A 14,159-nucleotide genomic window follows, 5' to 3' on the forward strand; every position below is an offset into this window, starting at 1 on the left:
TATAACTGGGGGACCGGGGCTGGGGGCTACTGGGATATAACTGGGGGACCGGGGCTGGGGGCTACTGGGATATAACTGGGGGACTGGGGCTGGGGGCTACTGGGATATAACTGGGGGACTGGGGCTGGGGGGGACTGGGGTATAACTGGGGGACCGGGGCTGAGGGGGACTGGGGTATAACTGGGGGACCGGGGCTGGGGGCTACTGGGATATAACTGGGGGACCGGGGCTGGGGGGGACTGGGGTATAACTGGGGGACCGGGGCTGGGGGGCACTGGGGTATAACTGGGGGACCGGGGCTGGGGGCTACTGGGATATAACTGGGGGACCGGGGCTGGGGGCTACTGGGATATAACTGGGGGACCGGGGCTGGGGGGGACTGGGGTATAACTGGGGGACCGGGGCTGGGGGCTACTGGGATATAACTGGGGGACCGGGGCTGGGGGGGACTGGGGTATAACTGGGGGACTGGGGTATAACTGGGGGACCGGGGCTGGGGGCGACCGGGATATAACTGGGGGACCGGGGCTGGGGGGCACTGGGGTATAACTGGGGGACCGGGGCTGGGGGCTACTGGGATATAACTGGGGGACCGGGGCTGGGGGCTACTGGGATATAACTGGGGGACCGGGGCTGGGGGGGACTGGGGTATAACTGGGGGACCGGGGCTGGGGGCTACTGGGATATAACTGGGGGACCGGGGCTGGGGGGGACTGGGGTATAACTGGGGGACCGGGGCTGGGGGCTACTGGGATATAACTGGGGGACCGGGGCTGGGGGGGACTGGGGTATAACTGGGGGACCGGGGTATAACTGGGGGACCGGGGCTGGGGGCGACCGGGATATAACTGGGGGACCGGGGCTGGGGGGGACTGGGGTATAACTGGGGGACCGGGGCTGGGGGCGACTGGGGTATAACTGGGGGACCGGGGCTGGGGGGGACTGGGGTATAACTGGGGGACCGGGGCTGGGGGCGACTGGGATATAACTGGGGGACCGGGGCTGGGGGGGACTGGGATATAACTGGGGGACCGGGGCTGGGGGGGACTGGGGTATAACTGGGGGACCGGGGTATAACTGGGGGACCGGGGCTGGGGGCGACCGGGATATAACTGGGGGACCGGGGCTGGGGGGGACTGGGGTATAACTGGGGGACCGGGGCTGGGGGCGACTGGGGTATAACTGGGGGACCGGGGCTGGGGGGGACTGGGGTATAACTGGGGGACCGGGGCTGGGGGCGACTGGGATATAACTGGGGGACCGGGGCTGGGGGGGACTGGGATATAACTGGGGGACCGGGGCTGGGGGCGACTGGGATATATGGTCTCAATCACTAGTTTCAAGGCTTCATCATGATGTTCATTTTGTAAATTATGGTCCTATTCAGAGTAAAATAGATGATAAAGTAGCGTATGCTTTAGGGCGGGGCTACATTGAGATTGAGAAGTTGTTACCACGGCGACAACGTTGATTCCATAACGTAACCATGACATAACCACTAGATTCAGAGTATCGCTGTCGCTATTTCATGAAAGTTAATTGTAACATTTTGGTCCTAAAAAAGTCTTGTTCATGTTTGTTTGAACTGAAAGATCCTCTGAGGAGTTCTGGTAAGTACATTCTGGTTTAATGGTTTCAGGTCTGTTTTTCGCTAGCAGAAATTAGCATTAGTATTATCACTGTTAACCATAGATTGTAAATGCATCGTGCTAACCGAGCTAGCAGTTAGTGCTAAGGTCAGCTCCACCCTGTCATCCAAATATGGTCACTTCCAGCTACAAAAACCATGGCGACGGTCAAATCGCAAAACTCATGAGTGACGTCACGGTGAATACGTCCGTATTGTTTTACAGTCTGGTGGCAGCTAAACCCTCAGGAACAGTGTAGGGGTCTGAAGTTAATCTGACACAGTGGACAAACTGTGTAATTACAACTTCTGCGTCGATCACGTGACGCTATTGGCCCTAAAAAGACTGTTTCCATAGACTTACATTGTTAAAAATGTCTCTGATTTAGTAAACTGGTGAGTATTGATACATGCAGTCAGATGTAAGACGAGACAAATAATATTCAGAATTAAGGGAGCAGGAATAGAAATTAACTTGTGGATTCCTGCACATATAGATGTGGATGGAAATGAGCTGGCAGATAAACATGCAAGAGGATCAACAAGAATTAAGTATGATCATAAAATATAGCAAGGCTGAGGTTTAAAGTATAATAGAAATGGCAGGAAGAGCAGGAGAGAGGAAATAAGGGCATTCAAAGAAAAGTAGGAGAACTGAGAGGAAGCGATAGAAGTAGAAAAGAGGAGGACATTATATGAAGGAGGTTTGGTCACTACTATAAACATCATGAATAAGCAGATGTGAACATTGTGCAACATGTATTTTTATACTGTGTTAGATGTCAGTAAGAGAGACTAGAATCACATCAGCTATTTTACATTATTTATTAGAGAAACGTTGCAGAGGAGTTCAGGTTGCTGTTAAATACAGGACTTAACGAGAGGATTAACCCTGTGGGTCAGGGTCAGGGGTTAGTCCCCCTAACCCTGACTCTGATGTTCTAGTCCACAGTCCAGTCCAGTCCAGACGGTGGCGCTAACGCACCAGAAAGCTGTTTGACAACCGCCATTAAACAACAGGAGGAGGAGGAGTGACGTACTTCCTGTCGCTCTACTGCACCGGAGGTCTGTGCTGGTCTGTGCGGGACTGTGGAGAAGGGTCTAGACGGGTCTGTGCGGGTCTGTGCGGTTCTGGGATCAGATGCCTGGGTTCGGGTTGGAGGTAAAGTCTCAGTTTGATCCGTCAAACCGGGTCTCTGTGGAGTTATTTCCCATTATTGTTGTTATTGTTTCCTCTGAAGTGTGTGTGTGCTAGCCTGCATGCTAACAGCTAGCATCACCGCAACAGCTGCTTTACGGCAGACAGCTGCTTTACGGCAGACAGCTGACCACTGTGAAGGCGGAAGCAGAGAAACAAAGTGCGCATCAGACAGTCGGAGCCGCGCTGACGGATCGATATCTATCAATAATAAATATCAGAAATACCTGATTAGAGAGAGGAGACATGAGCCGCGCAGAACTGAGGATTAACTTCAGTCCGGGCCGCGTGCAGCTGGTTCAGGTAAACTCTCACCTGCAGACCTGCAACACGGCTGTGAAAATACCGGAGCTTTTCCGGGATTATGTACAAGATGAAAAGTGTTTCCTCTCTGATCCCCAGATACTGTTATTATCACTGTTATTATCACTGTTATTATCACTGTTATTATTACTGCTATTATTACTGTTGTTATTATTATTATTATTGTTATTATTATTATTATTTTGATTGTTATTTACTGCCTGCCTGGCTGTGATCAAACAGACAGTGCCTTTATTATTATTATTATTATTATTATTATTATTATTATTGTTATTATTATGTACTGCCTGTGCTGAGAGGTTTCCATCAGTACAGCTAATGAAAGCTGAGCTTATTTGAAAAAGTCCGGCTTGAATGAACATCGACTGACATCGAGGTTCAGCAGCGTCTAGTCAACGTTAACTCTGACCAGGCTGCAATAATTCTGCATAGTTCGCCTGCACGGACGACATAAACAGACCAGAATAGTGTTGGAAAGACAATAATGTGTCACGACAAGAAGCAAAAACTAGAGCGGCGTTCTTCTCAGCAGCAGAACAAACCTGCTGATGAAACTATATGAAGGATGTGAAGACGGACCGGCTGAAGGGCTCAGTCCTCCAGACCAGCAGGATGAATCTGTCCCTACTTATTGTTTGAGCTTTATTTGTTAATAAATTAACATTCAGATCAGTGACAGTGGCTGTTTTATCAGTAGACTAGATAACATCAGATATATGTTTAAAATTATGCTGTAGGAAACTGAAGAGAACCAAATTACCAAATTACCAACTGCCTAATCAGTTACACAATCAATTGCCTAATCAGTTACACAATCAATTGCCTAATCAGTTACACAATCAATTGCCTAATCAGCTGCACGTTGACACATTTTCTCTTTCACTGTTAGATTTACAGCTGGAGATAAAGAAACTCTGTCTCTCTTCATTGGCTTCATACAACATTGCTAAAGCATATTTACATCTATCATGGCAGCTGCTACAGATCTTGCTGCCAGTCTACAGCAGTCCCCCCTCTCTCCCAGCAGGACTGGAAGTCTCTCCCAGTCACTTACACAGAGGAATTCTGGGAATATTTGTATTATTTTTACTTTGATATTGGTTCCAGTGAGTTAAGAAGTGCAGCTCTCTGGTCACAGTAAGAACACAACGTCTCCTCTCTGGGCAGCAGGTCTGTCTGTGTCTTCTTCCACTGCCAGGTTGTGTTCAGTCAGTCTGTGCTTAGACGCTGTGGTCCGGTAGGTTTCCTCAGTGTTCTCCCTGTTCAGGGTTACGTATGTTTCCATTTTGTTCTGGGATTCTGTTAATTCTGTCCAATAATTTCTGTATTTTTCTTTTTCTTTCATCATAATTTGGTTTGGTCTAATTTTCTGGGTGCGTGTGTCCTGAAGCTGAGGTGGTCCTGGTGTAAAGACCTGAGTGGTTGATGGTTCGTTCAGCTTCAGGACCAGTAGGCAGAGGGGACTCGTTTTAGGGCTGGTTTTTGAATGTTTAATAGTAGAGGATATTGGCCTGATTCAGCACCTGGAGGACACTTTTGCAGAACTCTGTATGTAGGATTTCAGTTGGATGTTTGTCCCAGTTTGTCCAGTCTTGTTGAGTTTGCGTTCCCCACACCTCGCTGCTATATAAAGCAACGGGTTCAATGATTGATTTGAATATTTTGAACCAAGTTCTATTCTGTCTTTCAGTGTTTATTGATCTCTTGATGGCATAGAAAGCTCTTTTTGCTTTGTCTTTTGGTTCATTCACAGCGATGGTGATTTGTATGTTCGACAGGGTTGTTTCCGCTTGTGAAACTGGTGTTTCTCTCTAGTCTGGACCTTTTCTGAAAAATGAGCACTCAGGTTTTGGGCTGGTTGACTGTCAGGGTCCAGGTTTGACAGTATTTTTCCAGTTCTAATAAGTGTAAACAGTCTAAATCTGTTACTGCATAATCTACTGTGCTACTGCCAAGAGAAGAGCTGTAGGTGTAACGGCCAAAGGAGTCCCCTCTGAACTGACCATTGACGATGTACAGACTGAGGGAAATGACGACGTCATCAATAATCTCAGAGTTATTACTTTGTAGCCCAAAAGCTGATGATGCAACCCTCGAACGTTCCATTGGCTGGTTAGAAAAGATTCATATTGTTTCACGCTGCGATGTTAGATATTGAATTTGTTGTTGTTTTCATTCAAAGTTTAAACGCGTCCTTTAAACTGTGGATTACATCCCAAGAATCGTTTATACAGACAGTATTAATATTCATATAACAGTATTGATGAACAGTTTACAACAATAATAATGTGTGCGTGTGTGTACGTGCACTAGTGTGTGTTCAGCAGGGCTCCTGGCCGCTACGGCGAGTGCAGATGAGGGTGAGCGTGTGTCTGATGAGGTCATGTGACTGCAGTCTGGAGCTCCATGTAGCTGCGGTCTGTGCAGCTGTGATGGTGGTGCTGAGCGGAGGTCTTTCCATGTTTGTGGTGGTCCTGCTGTGTCCACGGTGGCACTCCTGGGAGGGGGTGGGGGTCCATGGTAGGGTAGGGTAGGCATGGCAGTGGTAGTCGGGGTTGGGTGGGGGTGGGGGTCTGGGGGGTCTGGGGTGATGTGGGGGAAGAAATTCAGGAGTTCCTTGGCGGCACTCTGTGGACTCTCCAGTTGTTCCGTGGCCGGGGTTCTGTGGGTGCTGGTTTGGTGGTCTTGGTGGACCTCTCCTTTCTTGTCTCCGGTTTGCTGGTCCCTGTGTCCTGGTCGGCGCTGTCTGTGTTCTGTCCTGTCTTCTGCTGTTTTGGTGGTTCAATGTGGGGATGATGGTTTAAAAAACAGTTTTAAATGGTTTAACGTTGCATCATCGGATGTTTAGTGACCATCACAACTCTGACGCATCATCAGCTTCCAGCTGATATGTTGAACTTGTTAGCAAACAGTTTATTTCCACATCCAGCAGTTACGGATCAACATTAGTTACTACAGAACAGTTAACATATTTATTACTGAGCGTGCTCAGTATGGATCTGTACAGTTACATCACAAGATTATGATGCAACAACTGATCAGTAACCAGAGGCGCTTGTCAATACCAGGTATGCCAAGTTTAGACCTTGGAAGTTCGACCCGGGAATACAAACTCTGGGACGAGAGGACGCAGTAGATCATTCTGCAGCTGGAACAGCAGCAGCTCAGCTTCAACACACCTACCTGACTGTACTGTGACAAAATAATCTCAACTCAAAGCTCCACTAACACTTTTTATCTCACAAAACAAAAACCTCACTGACAGAGAGATGCAGTAAATGATGTTATTCAGTCTGTAATGTAGCTATAATAAAAATCTAAACTGTTATGTAGCTTAATAAAATAAATGAAATGAATCTGTTCATTTGAATCCATGTATATGTGTGTAAATGTGGTGATATGTGTACATGTGGAGCTCCAGAGGCAGCGCTGCTGTTCTGTCCAGTAAAAACATGAAGCTTCACTTTACATTCAGACAAACTAATGTTGCAGCTACAATTGTTAGATTTCATGTGTGAGACCAACATTTATCTTCCAGAAGGAATTATATCATATATCTAAATGCTGCGGACACATTAGAGCCAGCGGTGAATCAGCAAAGAGCTGCAGATCAGTTCATGGATCATGTTCTCCCCGGGATGACCACATGTTGACCGGCCGATCATCTCAGGAGTCGGGCTGCTAGCAGCTGAGATGAGCGGCTGGTCCAAACATCTCCCAACACATCCCAGCAGGTTTACAGACTGGAGTTACTGGGATAAACTGGCTACATGTTGGAATCTACATGTTACTTTCTCTCCTGAAAACATTAAAAATTAATAAAGTCACATATTAATAATCCTACAACGATAATTACAAAAGCTTTTAGCCTCAAAATCTCCAACATCACTGCCTGTTGGTGTGAAATGCATGCTGGGATACTTGGCTGTCAGCTGCTGATGCATCTCTGATAAAACAGGCGGAGCAAGAACACATCCGGGTGTTTGGACTGGACTTGGCTAGATGTGGACTTTGAATTGGAACAGTACTTGGGCTGCGACTGATGACGTTTCACAAGTACAGACAAGAACACTGATTGAGAAACGACTCAGGACCGATCATTGATCATTGATCATGTGATAATAGTTTCTGAGACACGTCTTTCCTGTTGGTTAGTTGTGAATCTTTGAACTTTGACCTCTGTATGTTTATTTCAGGAGGAGGTGCTGGTCCCGACTCTCAGGGTCCTGGTTACTGGGGCAACGGGTCTCCTGGGTCGGGCCGTGTGCAGAGAGTTCGAGAACAACGGCTGGTTCGTTATTGGGACGGGATACAGGAGGGCAAGGCCCCGCCTCCTCCGCTGTGACCTCACAGATGAGGATGCCATCAGAGGATTGCTGCACGAATACAAGGTACAGGACTACAGAGGGTCGGTACTGGACCACAGACGGTCGGTACAGGACTACAGGCGGTACAGGGCTACAGACGGTACAGGACTACAATCGGTCAGTACTGGACCACAGGCAGTTGATACAGGACTACAGGCGGTACAGGGCTACAGACGGTACAGGACTACAATCGGTCAGTACTGGACCACAGACAGTAGGAACAGGACTACAGACGGTCGGTACAGGACTACAGACGGTCGGTACTGGACCACAGACGGTCGATACAGGACTACAGATGGTACAGGCTTGCAGGCAGTACAGGACTGCAGGTGGTACAGGACTACAGACGGTACAGGACTACAGACGGTACTGGACTACAGACGGTACTGGACTACAGACAGTACTGGACCACAGACGGTCGGTACTGGACCACAGACAGTAGGTACAAGACCACAGACGGTTGATACAGAACTACAGATGGTCGGTACAGGACCACAGATGGACGGTACTGGACCACAGACGGTCAGTACTGGACCACAGACGGTCGATACAGGACTACAGACGGTCGGCACAGGACTACAGACAGTCGGCACAGGACTACAGACAGTCGGCACAGGACTACAGACAGTAGATACAGGACTACAGACGGTCGGTACAGGACCACAGACAGTAGGTACAAGACCACAGACAGTAGATACAGAACTACAGACGTCGGTACAGGACTACAGACGGTCGGTACAGGACTACAGTCGGCACAGGACTACAGTTGGTACAGAACTACAGACAGTTGGTACAGGACTACAAATGGTCGGTACTGGACCACAGACAGTCGATGCAGGACTACAGATGGTCAGTACAGGACTACAGACAGTCGACACTAGACCACAGACGGTCGGTATTGGACCACAGACAGTAGGTACAGGAACATAGACAGTCGAAACAGGACTACAGACAGTCGGTCTAGGACTACCGAAGGTCAGTACAGGACTACAGTTGGTTGGTACAGGACTACAGACAGTCGATACAGGACTACAGTCGGTCGGTACAGGACTACAGTCGGTGGTACAGGACTACAGACAGTCAGTACAGGACTACAGTCGGTCGGTACAGGACTACAGTTGGTGGTACAGGACTACAGACAGTCAGTACAGAACTACAGTCGGTCGGTACAGGACTACAGACAGTCAGTACAGAACTACAGGCGGTCGGTACAGGACTACAGGCGGTCGGTACAGGACTACAGTCGGTCAGTACAGGACTACAGTTGGTACAGTGATGTTAAAGGTGATGTCTGTCTTTGGCAGCCTGATGTGATCGTCCACTGTGCAGCAGAGAGACGTCCAGATGTGGTGGAGAGACACACTGAGGCAGCTGTCAATCTCAATGTGCACGCCACGAGCACGCTCGCCAAGGAAGCAGGTAGGTGACCTCTGACCCTTGACCTTCACTCACCTCAATCTGTAAAAATTGTTGACTGAGAAACTTTCAAAACAACCTGCACATACAACGTTGTGCACCGAGGACACGGCTTTCATCCTGGAGGGACCTCGTTAATGCTGATTAGTGTGTAAAGTGTGTGTTGTATGTTGCAGCCGTGTGCGGAGCGTTCTTCCTCTACATGTGTGTTGTATGTTGCAGCCGTGTGCGGAGCGTTCTTCCTCTACATGTGTGTTGTATGTTGCAGCCGTGTGCGGAGCGTTCTTCCTCTACATCAGCACCGACTACGTGTTTGATGGCAGGAATCCTCCGTACGGAGAAGACGACACTCCGAATCCTCTGAACCTGTACGGACGCAGCAAGCTGGAGGGAGAGAGAGAGACACTCCGACACTGTCCAGGTATCTGTCTCACCTGTCTACATACCTGTCTGTCTCACCTGTCTACATACCTGTATGTCTCACCTGTCTACATACCTGTATGTCTCACCTGTCTACATACCTGTCTGTCTCACCTGTCTACATACCTGTATGTCTCACCTGTCTACATACCTGTCTGTCTCACCTGTTTACATACCTGTCTGTCTCATCTGTTTACATACCTGTCTGTCTCACCTGTCTACATACCTGTCTGTCTCACCTGTTTACATACCTGTCTGTCTCACCCGTTTACATACCTGTCTGTCTCACTCGTTTACATACCTGTCTGTCTCACCTGTTTACATACCTGTCTGTCTCACCTGTTTACATACCTGTCTGTCTCACCTGTCTACATACCTGTCTGTCTCACCTGTTTACATACCTGTCTGTCTCACCTGTCTACATACCTGTCTGTCTCACCTGTCTACATACCTGTCTGTCTCACCTGTCTACATACCTGTCTGTCTCACCTGTTTACATACCTGTCTGTCTCACCCGTTTACATACCTGTCTGTCTCACCCGTTTACATACCTGTCTGTCTCACCCGTTTACATACCTGTCTGTCTCACCTGTCTACATACCTGTCTGTCTCACTTGTTTACATACCTGTCTGTCTCACCTGTCTACATACCTGTATGTCTCACCTGTCTACATACCTGTCTGTCTCACCTGTTTACATACCTGTCTGTCTCACCTGTTTACACACCTGTCTGTCTCACCTGTTTACATACCTGTCTGTCTCGCCCGTTTACATACCTGTCTGTCTCACCCGTTTACATACCTGTCTGTCTCACCTGTCTACATACCTGTCTGTCTCACTCGTTTACATACCTGTCTGTCTCATCTGTTTACACACTGTCTGTCTCACTCGTTTACATACCTGTCTGTCTCACCTGTTTACATACCTGTCTGTCTCACCCGTTTACATACCTGTCTGTCTCACCCGTTTACATACCTGTCTGTCTCACCTGTCTACATACCTGTCTGTCTCACCTGTTTACATACCTGTCTGTCTCATCTGTTTACATACCTGTCTGTCTCACCTGTCTACATACCTGTCTGTCTCACCCGTTTACATACCTGTCTGTCTCACCTGTCTACATACCTGTCTGTCTCACCTGTTTACATACCTCTCTGTCTCACCCGTTTACACACCTGTCTGTCTCACCCGTTTACATACCTGTCTGTCTCACCTGTCTACATACCTGTCTGTCTCACCTGTTTACATACCTGTCTGTCTCACCCGTTTACATACCTGTCTGTCTCACCTGTCTACATACCTGTATGTCTCACCTGTCTACATACCTGTCTGTCTCACCCGTTTACACACCTGTCTGTCTCACCTGTTTACATACCTGTCTGTCTCGCCCGTTTACATACCTGTCTGTCTCACCTGTCTACATACCTGTCTGTCTCACCAGTTTACACACCTGTCTGTCTCACCTGTCTACATACCTGTCTGTCTCACCTGTTTACATACCTGTCTGTCTCGCCCGTTTACATACCTGTCTGTCTCACCTGTCTACATACCTGTCTGTCTCACCTGTTTACATACCTGTCTGTCTCGCCCGTTTACATACCTGTCTGTCTCACCAGTTTACACACCTGTCTGTCTCACCAGTTTACACACCTGTCTGTCTCACCAGTTTACATACCTGTCTGTCTCGCCCGTTTACATACCTGTCTGTCTCACCTGTCTACATACCTGTCTGTCTCACCTGTCTACATACCTGTCTGTCTCACCTGTTTACATACCTGTCTGTCTCGCCCGTTTACATACCTGTCTGTCTCACCAGTTTACACACCTGTCTGTCTCACCTGTTTACATACCTGTCTGTCTCGCCCGTTTACATACCTGTCTGTCTCACCTGTCTACATACCTGTCTGTCTCACCAGTTTACACACCTGTCTGTCTCACCTGTCTACATACCTGTCTGTCTCACCTGTTTACATACCTGTCTGTCTCGCCCGTTTACATACCTGTCTGTCTCACCTGTTTACATACCTGTCTGTCTCACCTGTTTACATACCTGTCTGTCTCACCTGTCTACATACCTGTCTGTCTCACCTGTCTACATACCTGTCTGTCTCACCTGTCTACATACCTGTCTGTCTCACCTGTCTACATACCTGTCTGTCTCACCTGTTTACATACCTGTCTGTCTCACCTGTCTACATACCTGTCTGTCTCACCTGTCTACATACCTGTCTGTCTCACCTGTCTACATACCTGTCTGTCTGGTGTGTGTGTTTCCTGTGCCCAGGTGCGGTGGTGCTGCGGGTTCCGGTGCTGTTCGGGGAAGTGGAGTCGGTGTCAGAGAGCGCCGTGACGTCGCTGTGGCTCAAAGTTCAGGAGGCGACAGAAAGCTGTACGCTGGATCACTGCCAGCAGAGATTCCCCACCGACGCCCGAGACGTCGCCACCGTCTGCAGGAAGCTGTCCGAGAGAGGGAGACAGGTACCTACCAGTCTGTCTGACTGTCTGTCCATTCGAGAGAGGGAGACAGGTACTAGTCTCACTCCCTGTCCGTCTGCCTGTTTCTCCTCAGGACCCATCCATCAGAGGAATCTTCCATTTCTCGGGTAAAGAGCAGATGACTAAATATGAGACGGCCGTCGCCATTGCTCAGGCCTTCAACCTGCCGTCCAACCACCTCATACCTGTACGTACACATCAATACGGCTCAATCAATATACCTATCAGCATGGATCAATTAATATACCTATCAGCATGGATCAATTAATACACCTCTCAGCATGGCTCAATTAATACACCTATCAGCATGGCTCAATTAATACACCTATCAGCATGGATCAATTAATATACCTATCAGCATGGATCAATTAATACACCTATCAGCATGGATCAATTAATACACCTCTCAGCATGGATCAATTAATATACCTATCAGCATGGATCAATACACCTATCAGCATGGATCAATTAATACACCTATCAATATATTGACTGATACCAGCCAGTATTGATCAATCAATATATTGACTGATACCTGTCGGTATGGATCGATCAATATATTGACTGATACCTGTCGGTATGGATCGATCAATATATTGACTGATATACTGTCAGTATGGATCGATCAGTATATTGACTGATATACTGTCAGTATGGATCGATCAGTATATTGACTGATACCTGTCAGTATGGATCGATCAGTATATTGATTGATACCTGTCAGTATGGATCAATCAGTATATTGATTGATACCTGTCAGTATGGATCAATCAGTATATTGACTGATACCTGTCAGTATGGATCAATCAATATATTGACTGATACCTGTCAGTATGGATCAATCAATATATTGACTGGTACCTGTCAGTATGGATCAATCAGTATATTGATTGATACCTGTCAGTATGGATCAATCAATATATTGACTGATACCTGTTAGTATGGATCAATCAGTATATTGATTGATACCTGTCAGTATGGATCAATCAATATATTGACTGATACCTGTCAGTATGGATCAATCAATATATTGACTGATACCTGTCAGTATGGATCAATCAGTATATTGATTGATACCTGTTAGCAGCAGATATCAGTGATTAAACTGTGTTGATGATGTTATTGATGATTATTATGGTGATGTTATTGATGATCTTATGGATCAGGTTATTGATCGCCTCCTGTCTGTCTGCAGCTCACCGAGCAGCCGGCAGCTGCGGCTCTTCGTCCAATCAACAGTCAGTTAAACTGTTCCCGCCTGGAGCTGCTGAACCTGAGCGTCTCGCCACGACCTTTCACCTCCGCCATCACTGACTGTCTGTGGCCCTTCACCCCCGACAAACGCTGGAGACAGACAGTCTTCCACTGAGAGAGAGACGGGTGGCGGAGAGAGAGACGGGTGGCGGAGAGACAGACGGGTGGCTGAGAGAGAGACGGGTGGCGGAGAGACAGACGGGTGTATATATACTCTGTGTCCTGTGAATATATAGAAGTGTTTATTATATGAATGAGTTGTTTGTATGTTTTCAGTCTTCGGTTTGAACGTCGTTTATGTTGTAAAAAGTGTTTTAGTGATTTCTTGTTGATTCAGTAAATAAAGAGAAGTTGAGCTACGGTGTCCTGCAGAGGACAAACCTCAGCTGCTGTTTCATGGTTTTATGTTTATGTGTCAGCTGTTCACAATAAACCTCAGAAATGCTGAATCTCAACTGTGAGTTTTGTTCTACAGTTTGGGTCTAAAACCGGATCCTGTTGTGGTCTCAGGGTCAGGGGTCAAACAATATAATCTGGTGTGGTTCACTCCTCTTATCAGGGTCTTTGTTTGTCTTTGGTACCTTGTAAAACAGCCTCCGCTCAAAGCTACAAACGAAAAACTCAGAAAAGAAACAAATATAAAATAAAGCTGCGAGCAGCATGGACGGGGTCCGAGCAGCGTCGACGGGGTCCGAGCAGCATGGACGGGGTCCGAGCAGCGTCGACGGGGTCGGAGCAGCATGGACGGGGTCCGAGCAGCGTCGACGGGGTCGGAGCAGCGTCGACTGGGTCGGAGCAGCGTCGACGGGGTCCGAGCAGCGTCGACTGGGTCCGAGCAGCGTCGACGGGGTCGGAGCAGCGTCGACGGGGTCCGAGCAGCGTCGACGGGGTCCGAGCAGCGTCGACGGGGTCCGAGCAGCGTCGACTGGGTCCGAGCAGCGTCGACGGGGTCGGAGCAGCGTCGACTGGGTCGGAGCAGCGTCGACGGGGTCCGAGCAGCGTCGACTGGGTCCGAGCAGCGTCGACTGGGTCGGAGCAGCATGGACGGGGTCCGAGC

The 14,159-nt window shown here is 48.3% G+C and overlaps 1 protein-coding gene across 3 annotated transcripts; it reads left to right on the forward strand.

Annotated features, from left to right (window-relative positions):
- The first annotated feature begins 2,571 nt into the window (after positions 1 to 2,571).
- Positions 2,572 to 13,557, forward strand: mat2b (methionine adenosyltransferase II, beta). 3 transcript variants are annotated; one of them, XM_042432176.1, is made up of 8 exons: positions 2,830 to 3,128; positions 7,346 to 7,540; positions 8,821 to 8,935; positions 9,201 to 9,353; positions 11,637 to 11,830; positions 11,922 to 12,035; positions 13,044 to 13,247; positions 13,286 to 13,557. In XM_042432176.1, exons 1-7 carry the CDS (start codon positions 3,072 to 3,074, stop codon positions 13,215 to 13,217), a joined length of 1,002 nt encoding a protein of 333 aa, XP_042288110.1. In that variant the 5' UTR covers positions 2,830 to 3,071; the 3' UTR covers positions 13,218 to 13,247; positions 13,286 to 13,557. The 3 variants fall into 3 exon arrangements, with proteins under 3 accessions (XP_042288111.1, XP_042288110.1, XP_042288109.1); XM_042432177.1 differs by lacking the exon at positions 2,830 to 3,128 and adding an exon at positions 2,572 to 2,789 and having other exon boundaries at positions 13,044 to 13,557; XM_042432175.1 differs by having other exon boundaries at positions 2,832 to 3,128; positions 13,044 to 13,557.
- Positions 13,558 to 14,159: the final 602 nt, after the last annotated feature.

Source organism: Thunnus maccoyii, chromosome 13 (assembly GCF_910596095.1).
Source record: "Thunnus maccoyii chromosome 13, fThuMac1.1, whole genome shotgun sequence".
Lineage (NCBI taxonomy): Eukaryota > Metazoa > Chordata > Actinopteri > Scombriformes > Scombridae > Thunnus > Thunnus maccoyii.

Bases quoted from the DNA above. Each gene is read 5' to 3' on its own strand.
- mat2b (XM_042432176.1), top strand. From the start codon at position 3,072: ATGAGCCGCGCAGAACTGAGGATTAACTTCAGTCCGGGCCGCGTGCAG. The intron at 9,354-11,636 runs GTATCTGTCTCA...TCCTGTGCCCAG, and splicing joins GACACTCCGACACTGTCCAG to GTGCGGTGGTGCTGCGGGTT. The intron at 11,831-11,921 runs GTACCTACCAGT...GTTTCTCCTCAG, and splicing joins TGTCCGAGAGAGGGAGACAG to GACCCATCCATCAGAGGAAT.